General features: G+C 37.8%; 2 protein-coding genes across 2 annotated transcripts; both read left to right on the top strand.

Annotated features, from left to right (window-relative positions):
* Window positions 1–419: 419 nt before the first annotated feature.
* Window positions 420–1,031, top strand: LOC122638756. The gene has a single exon (XM_043831607.1). It carries the CDS (start codon window positions 420–422, stop codon window positions 1,029–1,031), a length of 612 nt encoding a protein of 203 aa, XP_043687542.1.
* A 14,506-nt stretch (window positions 1,032–15,537) lies between these two features.
* Window positions 15,538–24,035, top strand: LOC122639625 (senescence-specific cysteine protease SAG12-like). Its single transcript, XM_043832498.1, has 3 exons — window positions 15,538–15,885; window positions 22,666–22,778; window positions 23,397–24,035. Exons 1-3 carry the CDS (start codon window positions 15,554–15,556, stop codon window positions 23,981–23,983), a joined length of 1,032 nt encoding a protein of 343 aa, XP_043688433.1. The 5' UTR covers window positions 15,538–15,553; the 3' UTR covers window positions 23,984–24,035.
* The last annotated feature ends 385 nt before the right edge of the window (window positions 24,036–24,420 follow it).

Here is a 24,420-nt window from a genome sequence, read left to right as displayed (position 1 = left end):
TAAAGACCCTTCACACGCCACTGGCTAGCTTCATTACCAATCAAGCATCCTCCATACCATTACCATCGATCAAGGCTGAGGACATAAAAGTTTGGACCCTATCCAAACAAGGTGCGTTCACAGTAAAATCGGCGTGGGAGGGCGTTAGAAGAGCAGAAAACCGGATAGCCTAGCATTCAATGGTCTAGGCATCCAAGTTGCAACCTCAACATTCAATGTTTGGCTGGGGGTTGATGCAGAAGAAATTGCCAACTGATGATTTGGTTGCCCAGAAAGGCGTCCCATTAGCCTCATGCTGCAACTTATGTTTGAAAGCTACTGATTCTCAAAGACACATTTTTCTTGAATGTTCCTTTTCTTTGAAGTTGTGGCAGGGGTTTCTCTCTTGATTTCAAAGAGCATGGCCAGCAAAGGAATCAATGCACGAGTTGCTCGTTTGGTGGAAGGAGAAAGCCGACTCTAGTGCTCTTGCTAAGGTGTGGCTAGCGGGTTTCATCCTGGTCCCTTTTCATATATGGAGTGAGCGAAATAGGAAACGCTTTGAAGGGAGTTGCAATAGGTCTGCCTCAGTTTTGCGACTCTTGAAATCAGATCTCAGGGACGCCTCAACGCTAATGAAGTGCTTCATCAAGTCTATGCAGGATCTGGTTTTAGCTCGTGATATTGGTGCTTCTTTTCCAAATGCCAGGGCTAGAAGGATTATGGAAGTTCAATGGAGAAAACCTGAAGAAAATTGGATGAAGCTAAACATTGATGGTTGCCCCATAGGGAATCTGGGACATTCAAGTGCAGCAGGGATCCAACGAAACTGCCAAGGACACCCTAAGGGAAGTTTTGCACAGTACCTAGGAGTGTCTACAAACTTTACAGCTGAGTTCTTGGCATTTTTTCTTGGAGTTCAAATGGCCAGGGTGAAGGGAATACAGAGGCTTTGGATAGAGTGTGATGCAGAAGCAGTGGTTACATCAATAAGAAATAGTATAGTTCCTTGGTTGTTCAAACAATCTTGTGGGAAGTTGCAGCATATCTGAAAGACATTATGTGGAAAATTACACATAGCTATAGGGAAGCAAATACAGTAGCAGATCTACTAACCAAAAGGTGCGCCTCTTCTAATGTCTCCCAGCGATGGGATGAAGCCCCAAGCTATGCTAGAATTGAGATAGAGTGGGATATCCTTGAAAGGAGTAGGTTTCGGCTTCGATAAAGATCTACAGAGGGACTAGGGTGTTTCCAAAGGGTTCCTAATTTATATTTGGTTCTGAACTTTGATGGTTGCTAGCCATAGTTGAGAGGTTTTGATTTTGCCCTGACACTCCTAGTTGGGGACCTCTCCGATCTTGTATTATGTACTCTTTTGTTGGTTAATATACACTTTGCTGACTTTTAGCCAATATATATATATATATATATATATCATACTATATTATAAGTGTAAAAACTAAAAAGTCATGGCAAATCTTTTCATACCAAAAATACCCTTCAACAATATCAATATGCCAGAAAATACCCTTCATTAATCATTAATCCTTAATTATTAATTTTATTATTATAATTAAATAAGTTTACATTGAAATTTGCACAACTTGAAATAAGTATACATTGAAATTTCCCTTTTTTTAGGTAAGTGGATTTAAATTATTTAAGAAGTGAAGAATGAGTAGTAATAGTGATACGACTATCAAAAAAAAATTTTAATTATTAGTTATTATTTTTATTATTATTAGTAAATAAATTTACATTGAAATTAGCACAACTTGAAATAAGTTTACAATGAAATTTCTCTTTTTTTTTTTTTGTAAGTGGATTTAAATTATTTAAGAAGTTAAGAATGAGTAGTAATAGTGATACGACAATCAAAAAAAATTTTAATTATTAATTATTACTTTTATTATTATAATTAAATAAGTTTACATTGAGATTTGCACAACTTGAAATACGTTTACATTGAAATTTTCCTTTTTTTAGGTAAGTGGATTTAAATTATTTAAAAAGTTGAGAACGAGTAGTAATAGGGATACGACTATAAAAAAAAAAAAGACTTTTCCATTCTTCCAAAAAAAAAAAAATAGAAACGACTCTTCGTACTAAAGATTACTCTCTCTCTCTCTCTCTCTCTCTCTCTCTCTCTCTCTCTCTCTCTCTCTCTCTCCCTGCTTTAGGAATCGGTATCCTAAATGGGGATAATACCATGTTGCTTTTGTTGTCCTCTTGCTTCCTCTGCATTTTATGGCATTCAAGGAAGGAAAAGAGAAATAATTCTTGGTCTTGGAGTTGGAGATGTACAGGGTCATACTCATATATTTAGGATACCTTTCAACCTATCCTTCCATTTTTTCTCTTGACTTGGGTCTTCATCAATTGGGTCTTGTGGAAGAGGACGAAAGAGATTATTGGGATATGAGAAAAATTAAACAATAACGAAGTAATAGGCAAGAGACATGAAAGTTTCTTTCAGCATTTCAATTACTCCCGTCAACGGTCAGCTTGTCCCATTGTCTAACGTTCCATTTCCTTCTTGACTTGGGTCTTCGTCAATTGGGTCTTGCGGAAGAGGACGAAAGAGATTATTAGGATATGAGAAAAATTAAACAATCAATAAGTGATTGGCAAGAGAAATGAAAGTTTCTTTTAGCCTTTCAATTACTCCCGTCAACGGTCAGCCCATCCTATTGTCTAACGTTCCATTTCCCTCTTGACTTGGGTCTGAAAGAGATTATTGGGATATGAGAAAAATTAAATAGTCACGAAGTGATAGGCGAGAGACATGAAAGTTTCTTTCAGCCTTTCAGTTACTCCCTTCAATGGTCAGCCCGTCCCATTGTCTAACGTTCCATTTCCCTCTTGACTTGGGTCTTCGTCAATTGGGTCTTGGGGAAGAGGACGAAAGATATTGTTGGGATATGAGAAAAATTAAATAGTCACGAAGTGATAGGCAAGAAACATGAAAGTTTCTTTCAGCCTTTCAGTTACTCCCGTCAACGGTCAGCTCGTCCCATTGTCTAATGTTCCATTTCCCTCATGACTTGGGTCTTCGTCAATTGGGTCTTGGGGAAGAGAACGAAAGAGATTATTGGGATATGAGAAGAATTAAGCCGTCACAAAGTGATAGGCGAGAGACATGAAAGTTTCTTTTAGCCTTTCAATTACTCCCATCAACGGTCAGCCCGTCCCATTGTCTAACGTTCCATTTCCCTCTTGACTTGGGTCTTCATTAATTGGGTCTTGTGGAAGAAGACGAAAGAGATTATTGGGCTATGAGAAAAATTAAACAATCACAAAGTGATAGGCGAGAGACATGAAAGTTTCTTTCAGCGTTTCAATTACTTCCATCAACGTTCAGCCCGTCCCATTGTCTAGCGATTCCCTCTCTGCTGCAATGAGCAATGAGTGATGACCTCGTTTTGCATAATTTGCTATCAATCATCTCTCCACAATTTCTCTAATTTCCTTGAAAATTCCACCAAACATCAATGAGAATCTAAGATTGTAATTGAGAGATTGATTGAGCTTCTTTTGTTCTTCCACATGTCAAGACTGGTTACTCTCGCCCTGCCCTTCTTTTTTTTTTTTTTTTTTTTTTTTGTGTAAACCCATTGTTCCCCCTTAAAGTCTTGGAACCAGACAAAAATTTGTAATAGGAGCTTTGATTTCTACTCCTACAATTACGGTGCTCTTTTATATGATTGCACGGTTTTTAAAACAGTTAAATTTGGTTGGGGCAATTTTGTAACTTTGATTTTATTTTATTCTTGCATGGCATGAGTACCAATCAACTTTGAGGATTAATTGAATCTTTTTAAAATAGAAAGTAGTGGATATAAAATAAATTTGAAACCTACTTATTTTGTAATTTCCGTTCTAATCTAGTGGATCTAAGAAAAATGGTGTCATACCGAAAGGGTAAAAAAAAATAAGGGAAGGTTATAAATTATTTGACACCTTGAAAGGTGTCAATAAGAAAATCCCTAATTTATAACCTTACTTTGTTTCTCTTTTAATATGACGCACTATTAATTAACCAATAGCTGCCTAGTGCAGTTGGTGAGCCGTGGTGCACTTCATGCCCATGCTCACCAGGAGGTCACTGTTTTTAAAAACCTTAGGACAAAAAAGGGATAGATGAAGAAACTGCATACACTAGAACTAAGAACAACCACTATCAAAGCGATAGCAAGGTGTTTCCTGATAGTTCTTAATAATATCCTGAGGAATAGACAAAAGAGAAGAAGGCCAACTATGAGAAACCTATAGTGAAGTACTATTCTTCGCCAACAAGTCTACTCTATTGTATTTGCTTCCCTATAACAGTGAGTGATTTTCCAAATAATTGATTTTCGAAATTACTCATAATGTGCTCATTGTTGCTCAAATGGATTGGTTAAACATTAACGTACGTCTATGGTTTCAATTAAGAACAGAATAAAACTGTCTCTACTATAATGACAAATAAAGATTCCGCTTTGAAAAATCAAAATATATAGTAATCGGTCTCAGTCAATATCAATATTGAATAGGTCAAGAATCGGCCGATCCGATACCTATTCCTTGAACCATGATTGAGATAGAATATTTCAACTGGAACAAGCAAGAAATTGGAGGATGAAATTGCATGATTAGCTACTTTTGGGTTTTCATTTACAAAACTGTCCACCCTATGTTTGAGTTAACAAAAATAGACAAAAACAAGTTAAGGTTTACAAAACTGGACAAAATAGTGTCCCTCCCTCCCACACTTACTTTTTAAGACATTTTTACCCCTATCATTGCCTTCTTGCCGAGGCATCCTCCGTTCCCTGCAACTCTACCCTTGTCCCAGCCACCGCCATTCTCTGCTACCCCAAGTAACAGAGGAAAAAAAAAAGAGATTTTTTTAGAGGGGAACTGCCGAGGAAGGAAGGAGAGTCACTGTTTTGTCTAGTTTTGTAAAACTAAACTTGTTTTTGTCTATTTTTGTTAACTCAAACATAGGGTGAACAGTTTTGTAAATGAAAACCCAAAAGTGGCTAATCATGTAATTTTCGCTTTTATTAACCAGTATTCCCAATAAGTTTAACGAAACAACTCTGGGACGAACTCACACAAAATCAAAAGCAATCAATCAATCCATCTTATCAAAGATTCCTAACTAATTGGACTTGCAATCTACACGTAACTAAACCAAACCTATATTGGCCATATAATAGGATTATACCCTTTGAATGGTGTCATGTAGAAATAGTGAACGATGCTGGATGAAAATTTAGTGATACATAATGATACTACTAGGTAGGCTTGTGGATTTTTTTGGCACACCCCTCGGGATGCCATGGCATGTATTTGACAGATATCTGTCAAGTTCCTCAAAAAAAATTTCTGGTGAATGTTAATATGTTATTCCTCCAGACCAAGATGGCTTGCGTATTTCTATTGTTTGCTATTCTAGAATTAAGGTGTAATTCCCTTTGGACTAGATGCTATAGTTTGTTTTCATATATATATTGCCCTGATTTCAATGTAGAAATGCAGCAGATGACCCATTGGTTAACCAGGATCCGACCTCCTAGCCTTCCGCAGGAATACTGGCATGATGAAATTTTGTTTTCTATTGCTAATGCAGTGGGGTGACCTGTCACCATTGAAAGGAAGACAAAGGATTCGTTTTATGGCCACTTCGCTAGGGTTTGTGTGGATGTGGATGAAACCCTGCCTAAGGTTACAGAAGTATTGGTGGAGCGGGAACAACAAGGTAGTGCAGAGTTATTCCTCTTCAAACAACCAGTTGTGTTCGAGGATCCTCCGTCACATTGTGGGGAATGTAGGAAGTTTGGTCATAAATCGGATTCTTGCCCAAATCGTGTGCAAGAGCCAAGAGAGGAACCTTCGATTCCGGGTACAGTCTACGTTGATGATATAGAAAGACCACAACGTGGGATCTGGAGAAGGAAAAGAAAGGCAGGTTCTCCCCTAAACCATGCCATGGCGAGTGGGGCCTCGGGTTCAGGAGAGGCGAGCATGGGGATGGAGGTTCCACAGGCGCAAGTGGCTCATGAGGGTTCAGCGAGTGCTATGGAGTTGGTGGTACATCAAGGGGCTGAAAAAGATGTCCAGCCTATTCATGCAAATTTGGGGGGTTCTATTGAAGTGGTTTTGGAGTGCCAAGACATCATGGGCATTCAAGAGCAACCCTCAGAGGTGGAGGAAGTGAGGCAGCAGGAGAAGGGGGATGAAGCGTTTTACTTGGAAGGCCAGGGGAGTGGTCAAGATCCGTCGATTTCGGTGATGGCCTTTGATGAGGTCAGGCAGGTGGATGCAGCATTGGTTGGCACTTTTACTACAGTAACGAGCAGAAGAGCAGGTAAATAGCCTATGAAGGTGCGGAATCAACCACACAGAGCCGCAAGGGATTCCACGAAGACCTTGGTTTTAAAATGAAGGTAATCTTTTGGAATTTGCACGGAATTCTGAATAGCTGAACAAAGGCTGCGTTAAGAATTCTAGTCAAAACTCATGCACCTGAAGTGTTATGTATAGCGGAGCCAATGATTGGTCCAGAAAAATACCCAAAGGTTTTCTTTAAGCATTTGGGGTTCTCTGTTGAGTGTGTGCACAATGAAAGAGAAGGAAAGAACCCGAATCTATGGATCATATGGAGGAGCTGCATTCAAAAGCCTGTGGTTATTAGCTCCTCTGACCAACAAATTACAGTTTTCTTCCAGGTGGGAGGAGAGAAATTCTTTCTCTCGTCGATTCATGCTAGTAGCTTCCGTTCATGGAGGAGAGATTTGTGGTCGGACCTTTCGTGTCAACCTATTTCGATAATGCCTTGGTTAGTGATTGGTGATTTTAATGCCACCCTACTTGCTTCAGAAAAGTGGGGTCCTGGTGCCTTTAATAATGGTTCTGCAATGGAGTTTGCTACTTTTTTAGACGCCACCTCCCTTATCCAGCTGCCTTCTAAAGGGAAAAAATTTACATGGAGCAATAACAGGAAGCGAGGGAATGCAGCAGCAGTTTTGGACAGAAGCTTTTGTAATGCGGCGTGGATAGATGTGTTCAGTGATTCTTACCAGCGCATCCTACCATGATCTGTCTTTTGATCACTCCCCCTTAGTGGTAGCTTTGGAAGTGGTGCCAAAGCCTTTAACGGCCCTCTAAGAATGCAACATTTTTGGCTGGAACATAATGATTTTGCTGCTGTTGTTGAAAGGTCATGGGCTGAGTATGTATCGGGTTCCCCTTTCTTTGTGGTGGTTTAGAAGCTTAAGCGGGTAAAGGGGTTCCTAAGAGCTTGGTCTAGGTCTGCGTTCCCCAACGTGAATGTGGAGGTTGACCATTCTGGAGTTTCTTTAGAAGATGCATAAGAGGTTTTGGAGACTGTGGGAAGCTCTGAGTTCTTAGTCCAGTGTGAAGAACAGGCAAGGAAGGAATATGTCTCAGCTATTACCCTACAGGAGAAATACTGGGCGGAGAAGTCCAGAGTTAGGTACCTCACTTGTGGCGACTGTAATACAAATTTTTTTCACCTTGCTACAAAGATCAAACGGTCAAAGAGCCTTATTAGAATGTTGAAGAAGCCAGATGGAACTATTCTCACTGAAAAGACTCAGATCGGTAGCTTTATTACAGAATTCTATGAGGAGTTTCACAAGCGAGTTCCCTCAGTGGCCCTCCCCGAGATTTTAGCGTCCATCCCCCATGTTATTTCAGAGGAAGACAACGCTTTCCTTACTGCAGTCCCTAGCAGAGAAGAGATTAAAGTGGCGGTTTTTGATTTGGATCCAGATAGGGCCCCATGGCCTGATGGTTTCCCTGGGGCTTTTTTTAGACACTGCTGGAAGATCATCAAGAGAGATGTGTGTAGGGCTATTATGAGCTTTTTTCGTGAGGGCATTATCACTAAGGGGGTGAATAATAATTTCATCACTTTAATCCTCAAAGTGGATGAAGCAATTACCCTGGACAAATTTTGGCCTATTTGTCTGGGAAATTTTTTGTAAAAATTGATTCCTAAAATCTTGGCCACTCGATTATCGAGGTTCATGTCTAAGCTGATCTCCGAGGAGCAAGGGGCATTCCAAAAAGGGAAAGTGATTTTTTCCAACATTTGTGTTGCGTCTGAGTTAACAAACATTTTACATGTAAAATCTTATGGGGGAGGAATGGGCCCCAAACTGGATACCCAAAAAGCTTACGACACAATGGAGTGGGACATTATGTTTGATGTTATGAGGAAGTTTGGGTTTTGCGCCTCTTGGGTAAACATAATCCAGCTGCTCCTATCCTCGGCTAAGCTCTCTATTTTGCTTAATGGAGGACCTGTGGGGTTCTTTGGTGTTGAGCGGGGACTCAGGCAAGGGGATCCTTTGGCACCTCTACTATTCATTATTGCAGAAGAAGCTTTATGTAGGGGTTTCACAAAATTAAAGGAAGCAAGGAAGATTTCGCATCTTCCAGGGGCATGTGGGGTCGCGGTCACCACCCATTTGCTTTTTGCTGATGATGTTTCCCTATTTTTTAAAGCAGGTATCTGCTCTGTTCGATGTCTGAAGGATTTCTTGGAAGATTATCATGAGTACTCGGGGCAAAGTATAAACATACACAAGAGTAAGATATTCCTTTGCAATGTGAGTGCTACTAGAAGGGCCAGGATAAAGGACATCGTCGGATTCTCTGAGAGCAGTTTTCCTACCAGATATTTAGGAATCGACATTTTTAAAGGAAGGGTCAGTAAGGATGTAATATCGACATTGATGGATAAATTCAAATCCAGATTGGCAGGATGGAAAGGAAAGCTAATTTCAATGGCAGGGAGAGTTCAACTGGTCAGGTCAGTTATGTCAAGCATGCCAATTCACACCTTATCAGTTTATCGGTGGCCAACTTCTTTCATTTCTTTAATGGAGAGATGGGTTCGGAACTTTATTTGGTACGGAGATCCAGATATAACTAAGGGAATTACGGTGAAATGGGAGTGGGTGTGCAAGCCTCGCGAAGAGGGGGTCTGGGCATCAGGAAATTAAGGGAGGTTAACAAGGCACTGCTTTGCAAACTTTGTTGGGGAATTAAGGCCGATAACTCCCTTATTAGTAACTTCCTTTGATCAAGATTCACATCTAAGGGTAGTATTAAACACCAGATCAATTCTTCATCTTCAATCTGGCTTGGGATAAAGAAGATGTGGGATTTTGTCTCAGCACATGAAGCTTGGGTTGTGAGGGATGGCTCGAAAATTGACTTCTGGCATGATCGATCGCTTAAGGGAGATACTGTCGCAGCTCACCCTGGGTTCCATGGGTGGGAGTATTGGATGAAGACCCTTCACACACCACCGGCTAGCTTCATTACCAATTCAAAGTGGAATTTCCCTGTGGTAGACTCCCCGGTGCTACAACAGATTATCAATCAAGCATCCTCCATACCATTACCATCCATCAAGGCTGATGACATAAGAGTTTGGACCCTGTCCAAACAAGGTGCGTTCACAGTAAAATCGGCGTGGGAGGGCCTTAAAAGAGCAAAAAATCGGATAGCCTGGCATTCAGTGGTCTAGGCATCCTACTTGCAACCCCGACATTCAATGTTTGGCTGGCAGTTGATGCAGAAGAAATTGCCAACTGATGATTTGGTTGCCCAGAAAGGCGTCCCATTAGCCTCATGCTGCAACTTATGTTTGAAAGCTACTGATTCTCAAAGGAACATTTGTCTTGAATGTTCCTTTTCTTTGAAGTTATGGCAGGGGTTTCTCTCTTTGTTTCAAAGAGCATGTCCTGCATGCAAAGGAATCAATGCAAGAGTTGCTCGTTTGGTGGAAGGAGAAAGCCGGCTCTAGTGCTCTCGCTAAGGAATGGCTAGCGGGTTTCATCCTGGTCCCATTTCATATATGGAGTGAGCGAAATTGGAGATGCTTTGAAGGGAGTTGCAATAGGTCTACCTCAGTTTTGCTACTCTTGAAAGTAGATCTTAGGGATGCCTCAACGCTAATGAAGTGCTTCATCAAGTCTATGCAGGATCTGGTTTTAGCTCGTGATATTGGTGCTTCTTTTCCAAATGCTCAGGCTAGAAGGATTATGGAAGTTCAATGGAGAAAACCTGAAGAAAATTGGATGAAGCTAAACACTGATGGTTGCTCCATAGGGAATCTGGGACATTCAAGTGCAGTAGGGATCCTATGAAATTGCCAAGGGCACCCTAAGGGAAGCTTTGCACCGTACCTAGGAGTGTCTACAGACTTTACAGTTGAGTTCTCAGCTTTTTTTCTTGGAGTTCAAATGGCCAGGGAGAAGGGAATACAGAGGCTGTGGATAGAGTGTGATGCAGAAGCGTTGGTTACATCAATAAGAAATAGTATAGTTCCTTGGTTGTTCAAACAATCTTGGCTGGAAGTTGCAAGATATCAGAAAGACATTATGTGGAAAATTACACATAGCAACAGGGAAGCAAATACAGTAGTAGATCTACTAGCCAAAAGGTGCGCCTCTTCCAATGTCTCCCAGCGATGGGATGAAGCCCCAAGCTATGCTAGAATTGAGATAGAATGGGATATCCTTGAAAGGAGCAGGTTTCGGTTTCGATAAAGATCTATAGAGGGATTAGGGTGTTTCCAAAGGGTTCCTAATTTTATGTTTGGTTCTGAACATTGATGGCTGCCAGCCATAGTTGAGAGGTTTTGATTTTGCCCTGACACTCCTAGTTGGGGACCTCCCCGATCTTGTATCATGTACTCTTTTGTTAGTTAATAAACACTTTGTTGACTTTTAGCCAATATATATATATATATATCATACTATATTATAAGTGTAAAAACTAAAAAGTCATGGCAAATCTTTTCATACCAAAAATACCCTTCAACAATATCAATAAGCCAGAAAATACCCTTCATTAATCATTAATCATTAATTATTAATTTTATTATTATAATTAAATAAGTTTACATTGAAATTTGCACAACTTGAAATAAGTTTACATTGAAATTTCCCTTTTTTTTAGGTAAGTGGATTTAAATTATTTAAGAAGTTAAGAATGAGTAGTAATAGTGATACGACTATCAAAAAAAAAATTTTAATTATTAGTTATTATTTTTATTATTATAATTAAATAAATTTACATTGAAATTTGCACAACTTGAAATAAGTTTACATTGAAATTTTCTTTTTTTTTAGATAAGTGGATTTAAATTATTTAAGAAGTTAAGAATGAGTAGTAATAGTGATACGACTATCAAAAAAAAAATTTAATTATTAATTATTATAATTAAATAAGTTTACATTGAGATTTGCACAACCTGAAATACGTTTACATTGAAATTTCCCGCTTTTTTAGGTAAGTGGATTTAAATTAGTTAAGAAGTTGAGAACGAGTAGTAAAAGGGATACGACTATAAAAAAAAAATGACTTTTCCATTCTTCCAAAAAAGAAAAAAATAGAAACGACTCTTCCTACTAAAGATTACTCTCTCTCTCTCTCTCTCTCTCTCTCTCTCTCTCTCTCTCTCTCTCTCTCTACTTTAGGAATCGGTATCCTAAAAGGGGATAATACCATGTTGCTTTTGTTGTCCACCTGCTTCCTCTGCATTTTATGGCCTTCAAAGAAGGAAAAGAGAAATAATTCTTGGTCTTGGAGTTGGAGATGTACAGGGTCATACTCATATATTTAGGATACCTTTCAACCTATCCTTCCATTTTTCCTCTTGACTTGGGTCTTCGTCAATTGGGTCTTGCGGAAGAGGACGAAAGAGATTATTGGGATATGAGAAAAATTAAACAATAACGAAGTCATAGGCAAGAGACATGAAAGTTTCTTTCAGCATTTCAATTACTCCCGTCAATGGTCAGCTCGTCCCATTGTCTAACGTTCCATTTCCTTCTTGACTTGGGTCTCCGTCAATTGGGTCTTGCGGAAGAGGACGAAAGAGATTATTAGGATATGAGAAAAATTAAACAATCAAGAAGTGATTGGCAAGAGACATGAAAGTTTCTTTTAGCCTTTCAATTACTCCCGTCAATGGTCAGCCCATCCTATTGTCTAACGTTCCGTTTCCCTCTTGACTTGGGTCTGAAAGAGATTATTGGGATATGAGAAAAATTAAACAGTCACGAAGTGATAGGCGAGAGACATGAAAGTTTCTTTCAGCCTTTCAATTACTCCCTTCAATGGTTAGCCCGTCCCATTGTCTAACGTTCCATTTCCCTCTTGACTTGGGTCTTCGTCAATTGGGTCTTGGGAAAGAGGACGAAAGGGATTATTGGGTTATGAGAAAAATTAAATAGTCACAAAGTGATAGGCGAGAAACATGAAAGTTTCTTTCAGCCTTTCAGTTACTCCTGTCATCGGTCGGCCCGTCCCATTATCAAATGTTCCATTTCCCTCTTGACTTGCATCTTCATCAATTGGGTCTTGGGGAAGAGGACGAAAGAGATTATTGGGATATGAGAAGAATTAAGCAGTCACGAAGTGATAGGCGAGAGACATGAAAGTTTCTTTTAGCCTTTCAATTACTCCCATCAACGGTCAGTCCGTCCCATTGTCTAACGTTCCATTTCCCTCTTGACTTGGGTCTTCATCAATTGGGTCTTGCGGAAGAGGACGAAAGAGATTATTGGGATATGAGAAAAATTAAACAATCACGAAGTCATAGGCGAGAGACATGAAAGTTTCTTTCAGCGTTTCAATTACTCCCATCAACGATCAGCCCGTCCCATTGTCTAGCGATTCCCTCTCTGTTGCAATGAGCAATGAGTGATGACCTCGTTTTGCATAAATTGCTATCTATCATCTCTCCACAATTTCTCTAATTTCCTTGAAAATTCCACCAAAACTCAATGAGAATCTAAGATTGTAATTGAGAGAGATTGATTGAGCTTCTTTTGTTCCCAGTCCCATTCCACATGTCAAGACTGGTTACTCTCGCCCTACTCTTCTTTTTTTTTTTTTTTTTTTTTTGTGTAAACCCATTGTTACCCCTCAAAGTCTTGGAACCAGACAAAAATTTGTAATAGGAGCTTTGATTTCTACTCCTACAATTAAGGTGCACTTTTATCGGATTCCACGGTTTTTAAAACAGTTAAATTAGGTTGGGGCAATTTTGGAACTTTAATTTTATTTTATTTTTGCATGGCATGAGTACCAATCAACTTTGAGGATTAATTGAATCTTTTTAAAATAGAAAGTAGTGGATATAACACAAATTTGAAACCTACTTATTTTGTAATTTCCGTTTTAATCTAGTGGATCTAAGAAATTGTTTCTAAGAAATATGGTGTCATACTGAAAGGGTAAAAAAAAAAAGGGAAGGTTACAAATTATTTGACACCTTGAAAGGTGTCAATAAGAAAATCCCTAATTTATAACCTTACTTTGTTTCTCTTTTAATATAACGCACTATTAGTTAACCAATAGCTGCCCAGTGCTGTTGGTGAGCCGTGGTGCACTTCATGCCCATGCTCACCAGGAGGTCACGATTTTTAAAAACCTTAGGACAAAAAAGGGATAGATGAAAAAACTGCCTACACTAGAACTAAGAACAACCACTATCAAAGCGATAGCAAGGTGTTTCCAGATCGTTCTTAATAATATCCTAAGGAATAGACAAAAGAGAGGAAGGCCAACTATGAGAAACCTATAGTGAAGTACTATTCTTCACCAACAAGTCTATTCTACTGTATTTGCTTCCCTATAACAGTGAGTGATTTTCCAAATAATTGATTTTCGAAATTGCTTATAATGTGCTCATTGTTGCTGAAATGGATTGGTTAAACATTAGCGTACATCTATGGTTTCAATTAAGAACAGAATAAAATTGTTTCTGTTATAATGACAAATAAAGATTCCGCTTTGAAAAATCAAAATATATAGTAATCAGTCTCAGTCAATATCAATATTGAATAGATCAAGAATCGGCCGATCCGATACTGATTCCTTGAACCATGATTGAGAAAGAATATTTCAACTGGAACAAGCAAGAAATTGGTGGATGATATAATTAACCAGTATTGCCAATAAGTTTAATGAAACAATTATTGTTGGTTAGACATGATGGGAATCTCTGGGACGAACTCACACGAAATCAAAAGCAATCAATCAATCCATCTTATCACAGATTCCTAACTAATTGGACTTTCAATCTACAAGTAACTAAACCAAACCTATATTGGCCATATAATAGGATTATACCCTTTGAATGGTGTCATGTAGAAATAGTGAACGATGATGGATGAAAATTTATTGATACATAATGATACTACTAGGTAGGGTTGTAAACGGATTGGATTTGGTTCGGATAGTGCTATATCCGCATCTGCATCCGATTTGCTATCGGACGGATTCGGATAGTGCTAAATGGATATGGATACGGATACGGATCGGATATTTTATCCGTTTACATGTAAATATAACTTTCGAATAGCTATAGCCTATCCGTATCCGCATCCATTTAGCTGTCGGAAGAATTCAAATAGTGCTAAACGGATACGGAAACGGATTTCGGCTATTCATTTACATCCCTACTACTAGGTAGGCTTGTGGATTTTTTTGGCACACCCCTCGGGATGCCATGGCATGTATTTGACAGACATCTGACAAGTTCCTCAAAAAAAAATTTCTAGTGAATGTTAATATGTTATTCCTCAAGGCCAAGATGGCTTGCGTATCTAGTGTGTCCTATAACAAGACTTGCTTCCAAAAATTTCTACTGTTTTTAATTTCTGGTGAATGTTAATATGTTATTCCTCAAGGCCAAGATGGATTGCGTATCTAGTGTGTCCTATAACAAGACTTGCTTCCAAAAATTTCTACTGTTTTTAATTTCCATGGTCACTTCTTCCAAGTAAGTTGTGGTTAATCTTAACTTCTACATCCCTAAGTGGTGAAGAGCTGGAATCAAGGTGCCAAGCCAAACCTTCTCGTGTGGATGTGAACTCTTGGATTTTTATCCGTTGTTGAGTGAGGCCCTTCCTTCCATTTTGACACCATCAGATCACTAAATTAAGCCCACTTTTGTCCCTGCTCAATACGGAATTGGCCTTGGGTACGTGAACGGCTTCCAACTGTTTAGATGAAATCCATCTATGTTGATGGGTCCAACAAAGTGGATTCCATCTGAACAACTAAGAGCCATTCTTGTACACTGGACTCTCCAACATGTGGGTCACGCTCCCTTCAATCTTTGCACTCACGGGTCGAACAGGAAACCTTTTTACATGCCTCCGTCAATCAAGCAATCCCATTGTAGTAATGTAACTACACATAAAATGTAGTCTTAATCCAAGATCCAAACCCCACGCTTGGGCGACCCAGCAAAGCACTACGTGTCTTTTGAGCCCAACTTTGACAAAAAGATTCCATTTCAACATTATTTATTGATTAATTGAAGTAAAGTAACCGATACTTATTAGTAATATACTATATCACCCTTTCTAAACTAGAAGTCTCCAACCCTCTTTTTTTTTCTTTTTTTTTAAATTTAAATTAATATCTCCACTAATAAGTGTTTACTAAGAAGCAAATAGTCTATATAAACTAGAGAAAACCATTCAAATTCATTGAAGTACTTCAAGTCTTAAGTCTTTTAACAACAATGGCTTTGACACTCCAGTGCTGCTTCTGCTTAGCCATATGCCTTGGTTTAGGGTTCTGGGCTTCTCAAGTAGAAGCTAGAACTCTTGATGAAATGGCTATGGTGAATAAGCATGAGCAATGGATGGTTCAATATGGGCGTGTGTATAAAGATGTTAAAGAGAAGGAGAAGCGGTTCTTGGTGTTCAAGAACAACGTGGAACGTATAGAGTCTTTCAATAAAGCTGGGAATAAACCATATAAGCTAAGTATCAATCAATTTGCAGATTTAGACAATGAAGAGTTCAAGGCAGTTCGTACTGGATCACTACAAGAAAAGGCGTCCTTTGCGGCGTTTTTTAAGTGTCTCCGTAGCTTTAAAAAACGCCGCTATATTCAACGGCGTTTATTACAAACGCCGCACGCACATATGTCATCAAATGTACCGCCGAAAATATATCACAGCGTTTATGCCATATGCCCGTGTGAGTATACTTTCGCCGGCGTTTGTTAACAAATGTTGCCATATATATTTTATAACGGCGTTTTCTGAAATGTCGCTATAGATTGGTAAGCGTTGGTATAATATGATTTATTTACGCCATGTTTACATAAACGCCGGTAAAATATCCTAGAGCGGCGTTTCTTAAACGCCAGTAAAAGGTCCATATAGTGGCATTTAGTAAGAAACGCCGCTACATATAGTATTTTAAAAAAAAAATTTATTTACTTAATCCTTTAACTTGTTATTTTTGTGGTGCCAATCCTTTAACCTGTTTAGTTATCTTATCCTTTAACCTATTGATGTGAAGAGACAGAAGACTTCCACAAAAAAAAAAAGAAGAGAACATTCATCCCTAAAAACAATGAAATAATGACAAGATCCAAAATAGTTTAAGTTTACCTGTATAAATGACCGTTTGAAACTTAATTACATTTAATCTACTTTACCCCAAAGGACACTTACAACCTATGACCAATTATTAAAATTCAAAAACAAAATAAACAATATATATACTTTGCTCTATGTCTTCAATCAATGAACACCTTAGACAAGGAGTGCTTTAAATCACCAAGCAACTCCAGTAAACACACAAAATTTAGCAATAACTCATTGACATTAGTATTCAAAGGGACGTTACCTGCAGCAATATAACCATGTACCAATCTTTATTAGTTTGATCATGTCAAAAAAGTGTTTGGTTTGAAATCAAACTCGCAATAGGCAGTACCTGTAGCAATATGACCATGTACCAATTTTATCAGCTCATATCGGCATAAAGTATCATAGAGAACAAAGAAGAAGAATTTACAATGATTGATACACCATCTCTATGTCTCTGTATAGTTCAATCATATCTTCTGATAATATCCCCAAAAGAACAAACTAAAAAAGAACTACTACAGACACACTTTTGCTAACTTTCAACTAAGAAGCATGACCAGATTTTCAGTACATCATCTATATCCAATTTCAACCAATGAATATGCCTAACCTACCATGAAAAAAATAATGTTAACAGCTATATCTTAAGGTTGAAAATAGAGCTCAAAAAACACCCAAGTTTGAAAAGAGAACAAAGGAAATCCTAAACCAAATGGAGTAGGTTCCCTACTTGAGTTAGAAAAAGATAGTAAAGTCAAAGAACCCAGAAAACTACTACTCACTTGGCTGAAAATGCTTGTTGTTTTTCTATTCTTCTTCTCCCGACCTTCTTCTCTCTCGTCTCATATAACTCTGCAAGAATGTACATTGATCTAACAAGGGAAACATATAGACACATTTATTCGAAAGTGAAGAAAATAAATACAAAGCAACAATTAAAAATAAATAATGTGGAGAAGGAAGTCGTATTTTTTACAAAATTTGTTCCATGAAACAACTTCTTCACGACTGAACTGCCATGCAAAGTTCCACACCACACCACAACATCTATCTCTGCTTGTTTCCGGAGTTTCTAGAACATTGAAAGGAAAAAAAAAAAAAAAGAGCATGTATGAATCAAACAAATTTCCATGTACCCTAGAGTTGCATTGGGGAGCCAATAGCAATGGGGAGTGCAGTATACAAAATGGGAATTAGAATGAAAGGAAGAGTAATTATTGAGAAAGAATCATGAACAACTCTATGCCATCAAGTGAAGTTTGCTACACAGAAAGCAACTCATTTAAAAACATCTAGACCAATTTACAGAAGAAGAAAAGACTATCCATTACCTCATCAACATCTCCATTGTCATTATAAAAATAATAAGTTAGTAGGCCAAGAGAAAAGTATGAAGTCAAATTCAGATTACCGTAGATGTTGGAGCATAGGACATCATGTTTTCATCCCCAAGAAACTACATGGATGGTGTCCAATCATTACTCCACCACCTGAGCCATTTTAAAGACCTCGCTGATCAATTCATAAAATGAGACTTTCTCATGGCGGATGAGGAAACAAATTGCACTCTTTCATCACACTCAAACCAAATATTAGAAAAGCACCAAAGAGGGAGAGTCATGAACACACATTTTCACAAAAGCACGAATAGAACTTATGGATATTGTCTACTGAACAGAAAATATTCAAGAATCGAGAGAGAGAGAAAGAGAGATTGACAAAGCTACCAACTCCACATTACCCTTTTCCCTCCTTTTCTCTGTTTTTTTTTCTTTCTGTAGACTACTCTGTAAAATCTTTTCTATATATACCCAGAACCCATGGTACTCAACTTTCATAACAAACAGCCAAGAGAATTGAGATAGTCTCCTTTCACTTGTTAAAGTTTGCTTATTGAGGGGAAAACAAAGTAAAACAATGTCTCTGTCTATGAATATTTAAGGTTGTGCACCCGAAAATTTTCCAAGTTTGAACCAAAAGGCTGGATTCTATATGTGTCTTTTGATGTTTCTCTGTATATAATTGATTTAATACAGAATTGTTTCTCTGTAATCTATGTTTTAAAACCCAAGATGAATAGAAATCGCAAAGATACATACAAGTGATATTTAGTTCCAACTTCCAATCCCAATCTTGATCTTCTTAGGCCAAGAGGGGAGAATTAAGGGGCTGGGGGTGCTGGTGTCAAGCTGTAATGTTCATATATGACCTTAGGGTGATTTACTAAAAGGAAAGGGGTCATGGTCTTGACCTTATAATGAGAGACCATTATTAATGGATCTTAATTAAAAAAAATTTCTTCTAATGTCATGTTTAGACCAATGGATTGTTGATGTGTGAGAAAACATATAAGAAGATCCAAAAAAATGTAGGAATAAGTCACCCGGTACAACCCATAAAGTCAGAATCAAGACAAAACCTATTGGAGATCTTTCTTTAGTTGGTTTTAAAACATATAAGAATCTGTGAATGGTTGGGATTTGGGGAAAAAGTTCAAGAGTTGAAGGTAACAAGGAGAAGAGGGGAGATAAATCCATTAATATCAGAAACTTAGAGAGGTGAATGAATATATGGAGAAAAGCAACAAATTTAACAGCAAATCTGAGAAGTATCAAATATCAATCCCTTCCCCTGTTAAAATATTTTTTTTAGGTCAATGTCCATCTCTACAATGAGAGGGAGTTAGAGATTGAGAGTAACAAACAGGGGGAAGAAGATGTATGGGGGGGTGTTGAGATTAGAGAGTTGAGAAGCTTTCATCATTTACTCCATTGCTTTCAAAATAACTGAGTCAAACAAAAGCTTCTATGAGGAAAGGAACTACTTTTGAATTTAAAGCAAACCCAGGAATCACCAGTCCCTAGTTCCCTTTCTTTCATCATAAGGTCACCTGGGTTCATTTCTAGTATTTAGGTTTATGACAAATATTTTTTCCCTTAGACCAAAAAAAAAAAAAATTTCAAAACCACAGTAAAGATGTTGACAGATTCTTCTTTGGATCAAATCAGTGAACTCAGAAAATCTTAAGCATTTTAGTATTGAAATTAGAGTGTTTTGCTTCATGGTTTTGATAGTCTTGGAAAAGATATTCACTGGTACAAGGTAAATTGTTTTGCTACATTGAGAAATTCAAACTAGCCATCATGTATAATCCCAATAACGTGAGATCTCTTAAACCAACTTTCCTGAATTAAAAGTAGGAGTAAATAATGAGATAGCCACTTTAATCTCTGATGTTTGTGGGGGACAGAATCAATTTTCAAATAGCTTAATAATCATTAATAGATTTAGAGGATGGGAGTCATGGGACCCTCTAATGAATGGAAACTTAGAGAAACTAATACAAAAGAAGAAAGAATAGAAATTCAAGAATAGAGTTACTACTAAAACCTAGGTATTATAGAAAGCTACAACTCAAAATTAAACAAAATTGATGAAATTTAAGGGTAGAAAATGATGTTAAACTGAATAGTAAATACCATTCAACTTTAGCTTTAAATAAGCTCAACTAAATGTCTAAAACAAACCCAGAAAGAGGACTATAGAGCTATTGGTGGTTGGATCAGCAAAGGGTATCATCCACAGTGTTCATGTTGCTTTGAAATCATTCTTCTTAGATAAGACAGCTTATTGTGTGAGCCATCTTGTTGGAAAATGAGAGACCACTTCACATTGTGCTTCAAGAATTATCAATTCAAGCACCAGAGAGGGAGGGAAATCAAGAAATGGGACAAAAGTGATTCTCCTGTTAAGAGTCAAAGGCTGTAATCTGAAAGTATTTCTGAGACATTTCAGCTAAAGCAGGTGAGAATTTAAATGAACTGCAGAAGCACAAGGACAGAACAGAGAAAAAGGGGCATGGTGGGATGTGGATGTGAATGTAGCAGCCCACAATTCATCATCATCGACTCCAAAATCAGTCAAATAGTGTTCACATGAAGGACATGTGAACTCACTCTCCTCCCTAAATCTCAGAAAGAAACATTGAAAGGGAAAGAAGAGAACCCACCATTAACATCATAATCAATAGCCATTAAGCACATCTCCACTCAATTTCATACATGAATCCAAAATCCTTTTCAGGCCTAACAATCCAAAAAAGAAAAAGTTTTCAACTTTTCTCTTTTCCTTCTCTCTCTCTCAAGGATACAACAACAAAAGGTCAGTTTAAAAGGAAAAGAAGAATTAAAACTTCTAATTCCTCTCCTATTTTACCCTTTAATTCGATCCTTTTTACACCAAAATTGAGCAAAAGTATGATCAGATAAGTTTGGATTAATTAAAGCTTATCATCTTAATATATATTGATTTTCCTACTGTACATTCTACTACCATCATAAGATTCAATTGGACCAAGAACCTAGAAGGCTGGAATGTATACTAGATACCAGCTAGAGACGCTTCAGGAGAGACAACTTACTCCGGTTAAAAGAGAAAAATGTGTTACATTAGAAATTAATATAACTTTTTAATGTCTGGCTTGATCGGAATGTCTATGTTGATCTAAATGCTGAAATAGAAACAGAGGTAAAATTATTACTTGAGAATTCATATAGCTCACTCCCTGTGTGAAGGATTCCTTATGAGCAATCTGTGAAATTTATTTACTAGGCAATAAATACACCACTGTAAGCATTTATACGTAAGCTGGACGACGAAGGATTAGAAACACAAACTTAAGTGGAGAATCCATTACCTGTGCATTTGGACCAGGTTGAACTCCAACAACATCCCTTTTATCACCACTCTTTGTAGATCCCTTGGTATCACCCTATCAGAACCATAAATAGACAACAAGATGAGTAAACCATTCCAAAGAATGAAAAAAAAAATACAATGAACAGATGTCGGAGGACAGCAGAAAAACGAAAAAGAGCAGAGCTACAACATAAAGGGGAGAAAAAATATCAACGAGTTAGTTTTAAACTTTCCAAACTAGTCAAAGAGCACAAGATTGGAGATCGATGAAAAGAATAAGCAAACACAAGTGAACATAAAAAAGAAAATTCAACTAAACAAAAACCCCATAGAAGAAAGTTCACAAATTACCTCTCTGTTCCTATTCAGATACACCTTAAGGGGATCAATATAATCTTCGAAACCCAACGTCGCCATCGCCCAGAGCAGATCATCACCATTAATCGTCTTTCTTTTTTCTCGCTGACATTTATCGCTTGCCCTAAACCACTGACGGGAGAGAAAAATAGAAAGAGATCAAAGAGGAATAAGAACAGTAAGAGCTTACTACGTACCTCAAAGTAGGAGATGTTCCCCGAGCAGGGAGGCCGAGAGCAACACCACCGTCAGCTACAGCAGGCTGGAGCTCCTGGCAGTGGTAGCCAGAGCAACACCAACCCTAGAATCTGTCCCTTGATCCTCAATCGGCTGTTTTAGCCCCAAATGGTCCACAACGGCTGCAGCGGGAGCGAGGTTGAAAGAGATTTGAGAGAAATCCGACAGAAAATGTGAAGATTAGAGAGGGACAGAGGGACGGTGATCAGTGCACAGGAAGTGAATAGTTTGGGTTGTCTGCTGAACCACAAATAGTCCAGAGCTTGCCGCGGAAGCAAGAGTGAAAGAGATTGACAGATTGAGAGAGATTTGAGGGAGAATGAGAGAGATTGGGAGAGAAACGTGAGGAATTGGGATTTGAGGGAGAACCATCGTGATAGATTGAGAGAGAAACGCGAGGGATTGGGATTTGAGAATTTAGAGAAAGTATCTTAGCGCGCAGAAAGAGGCGGGAAATGAATAGAGCTTGGAGTTTCTGTGCGAAAAAAGGCATTATATTCAGCAGCGATTATTAATAAACGTCGTGAAATTGTACCCCATATAACGGCATTTTTTACTAAACGTCCGAAAATACATATGCAGGGGATAAATATAGTATGATACTATGGCATTTACAAATAAATGTCGCTGTATTGTTACATACTCCGCCAATTCAAAACAAACGCCCCCAAAGATTTATGATACTACGGCGTTTATTTATAAACGCCGTTGTATTGTTACATACCCCGGCAGTTCAAACCAAACGCCCCCAAAGATGTATGTGTAGCGGCGATTACATATAAACGCCATGATTTCTACGTATTATACTTTATATACCGACGTTTGTTAGTAAACGCCGTCGAATATTCCTATATGACTGCGTTTACCGATAAACGCCGCTAAGGCCCGTCTAAAAATGCCGCAACAGACCCTTTTTCTTGTAGTGGATACATGATGAATTCTACAGGAAATAAAAGGTCATCTTCTTCAAACACAGTTTTTAAGTATCATAACGTGACTGATGTGCCAACTAGCTTGGACTGGAGAAGTGAAGGAGCTGTTACCCCTATCAAAAACCAAGGCCAATGTGGTGAGAACCTTACCTTTGTTAATTTACATATTATTTGCAAATCATTCATCAATACTATTGTAATAGTAGTAGTGTTTTGTTTTTTTTTTTTTTTTTTTTTAAACTCTACTTTGCGAAAATCTTCTTGTAACTAAGGTTGGTTACAACAAAATTATAAACTTACTTTTTTCGCTCCTCGTCAGATTTTCAAAAGTGATTTTAGTTACTTATTATTATATTATTTTCAAAAGTTGGCATTATCTATGTGAAATGACAGGATTAACTCTATATTAAATAAATTTTTGGGAATAAGACAAGGGGTAAAAAACTAAGGTTACAATTTTTTAGTTCATGCCCTCGTCATAAGTTCAAAAGTGATTTTAGTTATGGATAAAAAAATGGTTTTTAAAATAAGTTGAAGTGACTTGTTATTATTTTATTTTTACAAATTGTCATTGTCTTTAGGTGAAATGACGAGGTTAACCCTATATTAAACAAAATTTGAGAATGAGATAAGGGGCAAAAAAAATACGGTTACAACTTCTTAGTTCACGTACTTGGTAACAACAAGTACATGAACCTTATGTATATTATTTTCTTTTCTTTCTAATAAATTTGATATTACCTATCAAAATATAGGTTGTTGTTGGGCATTCTCAGCAGTTGCAGCCATGGAAGGAATTACTGAACTAAAGACTGGTAAGCTAGTCTCTCTATCTGAACAAGAACTAGTAGACTGTGATATAAACAATTCGGGCTGCGAGGGTGGACTCATGGACAATGCTTTCCAATTCATCCAACAAAACCAAGGCCTCACAACTGAATCTAACTATCCATATGAGGGAATTGATGGAACTTGCCATGAGGAAATGGCAGCTTACCCTGCAGCAAAGATCACTGGATATGAAGATGTTCCTGCTAACAATGAGCAGGCACTACTCCAAGCAGTGGCTAATCAACCTGTCTCTGTTGCCATAGAAGGAAGTGGAACTTCTTTTAAGTTCTACTCAAGTGGGTTATTCACTGGGGAGTGTGGCACTAATCTGGATCATGCAGTTACTGTGATTGGTTACGGTGAGAATAATGATGGAACTAAGTATTGGTTGCTGAAGAATTCTTGGGGGACTGGTTGGGGTGAAAATGGGTACATGAAGATTCAAAGAGATGTTGCTGAAAAAGAAGGCCTTTGTGGACTTGCCATGAAAGCATCTTACCCTACTATATAATAATAAGTTATATAGCTTATAGAATTAAGTGATGAAGGAACTCCAGTTCTTCATGTTTTATTCCAGAAATGAAAAATATGTGGACAGTCATGTCAATTGTCTGTTGGTGTTGCTTGTATAATAAAAACTTGTAAGCATGGACTGTTAGTAAAATATGGAAGTTCAAAACCTTCTTATTATCTTCTGTAATTCCTAGTTTTTAATGCATGAGAGAACCCATGAGTTAAGGAATATATATATATATATACATATATATATATATATAGAGAGAGAGAGAGAGAGTTATGGAATAGTAAACACAAAGCTGCTAGTTGAACCTTAAGAATAAGATGGGAAAACTAAGGGTGTCAAAATCAAACCAAAACCGTATATCGAAATCGAACTGTTTAAATCAATACCATGAAACCGTTGATAAATGGTTCAGTTATAGTTTCAAA

Source organism: Telopea speciosissima, chromosome 9 (assembly GCF_018873765.1).
Source record: "Telopea speciosissima isolate NSW1024214 ecotype Mountain lineage chromosome 9, Tspe_v1, whole genome shotgun sequence".
NCBI classification, from domain to species: Eukaryota; Viridiplantae; Streptophyta; class Magnoliopsida; order Proteales; family Proteaceae; genus Telopea; species Telopea speciosissima.
This window is presented reverse-complemented; position numbering and strand designations above follow the sequence as displayed.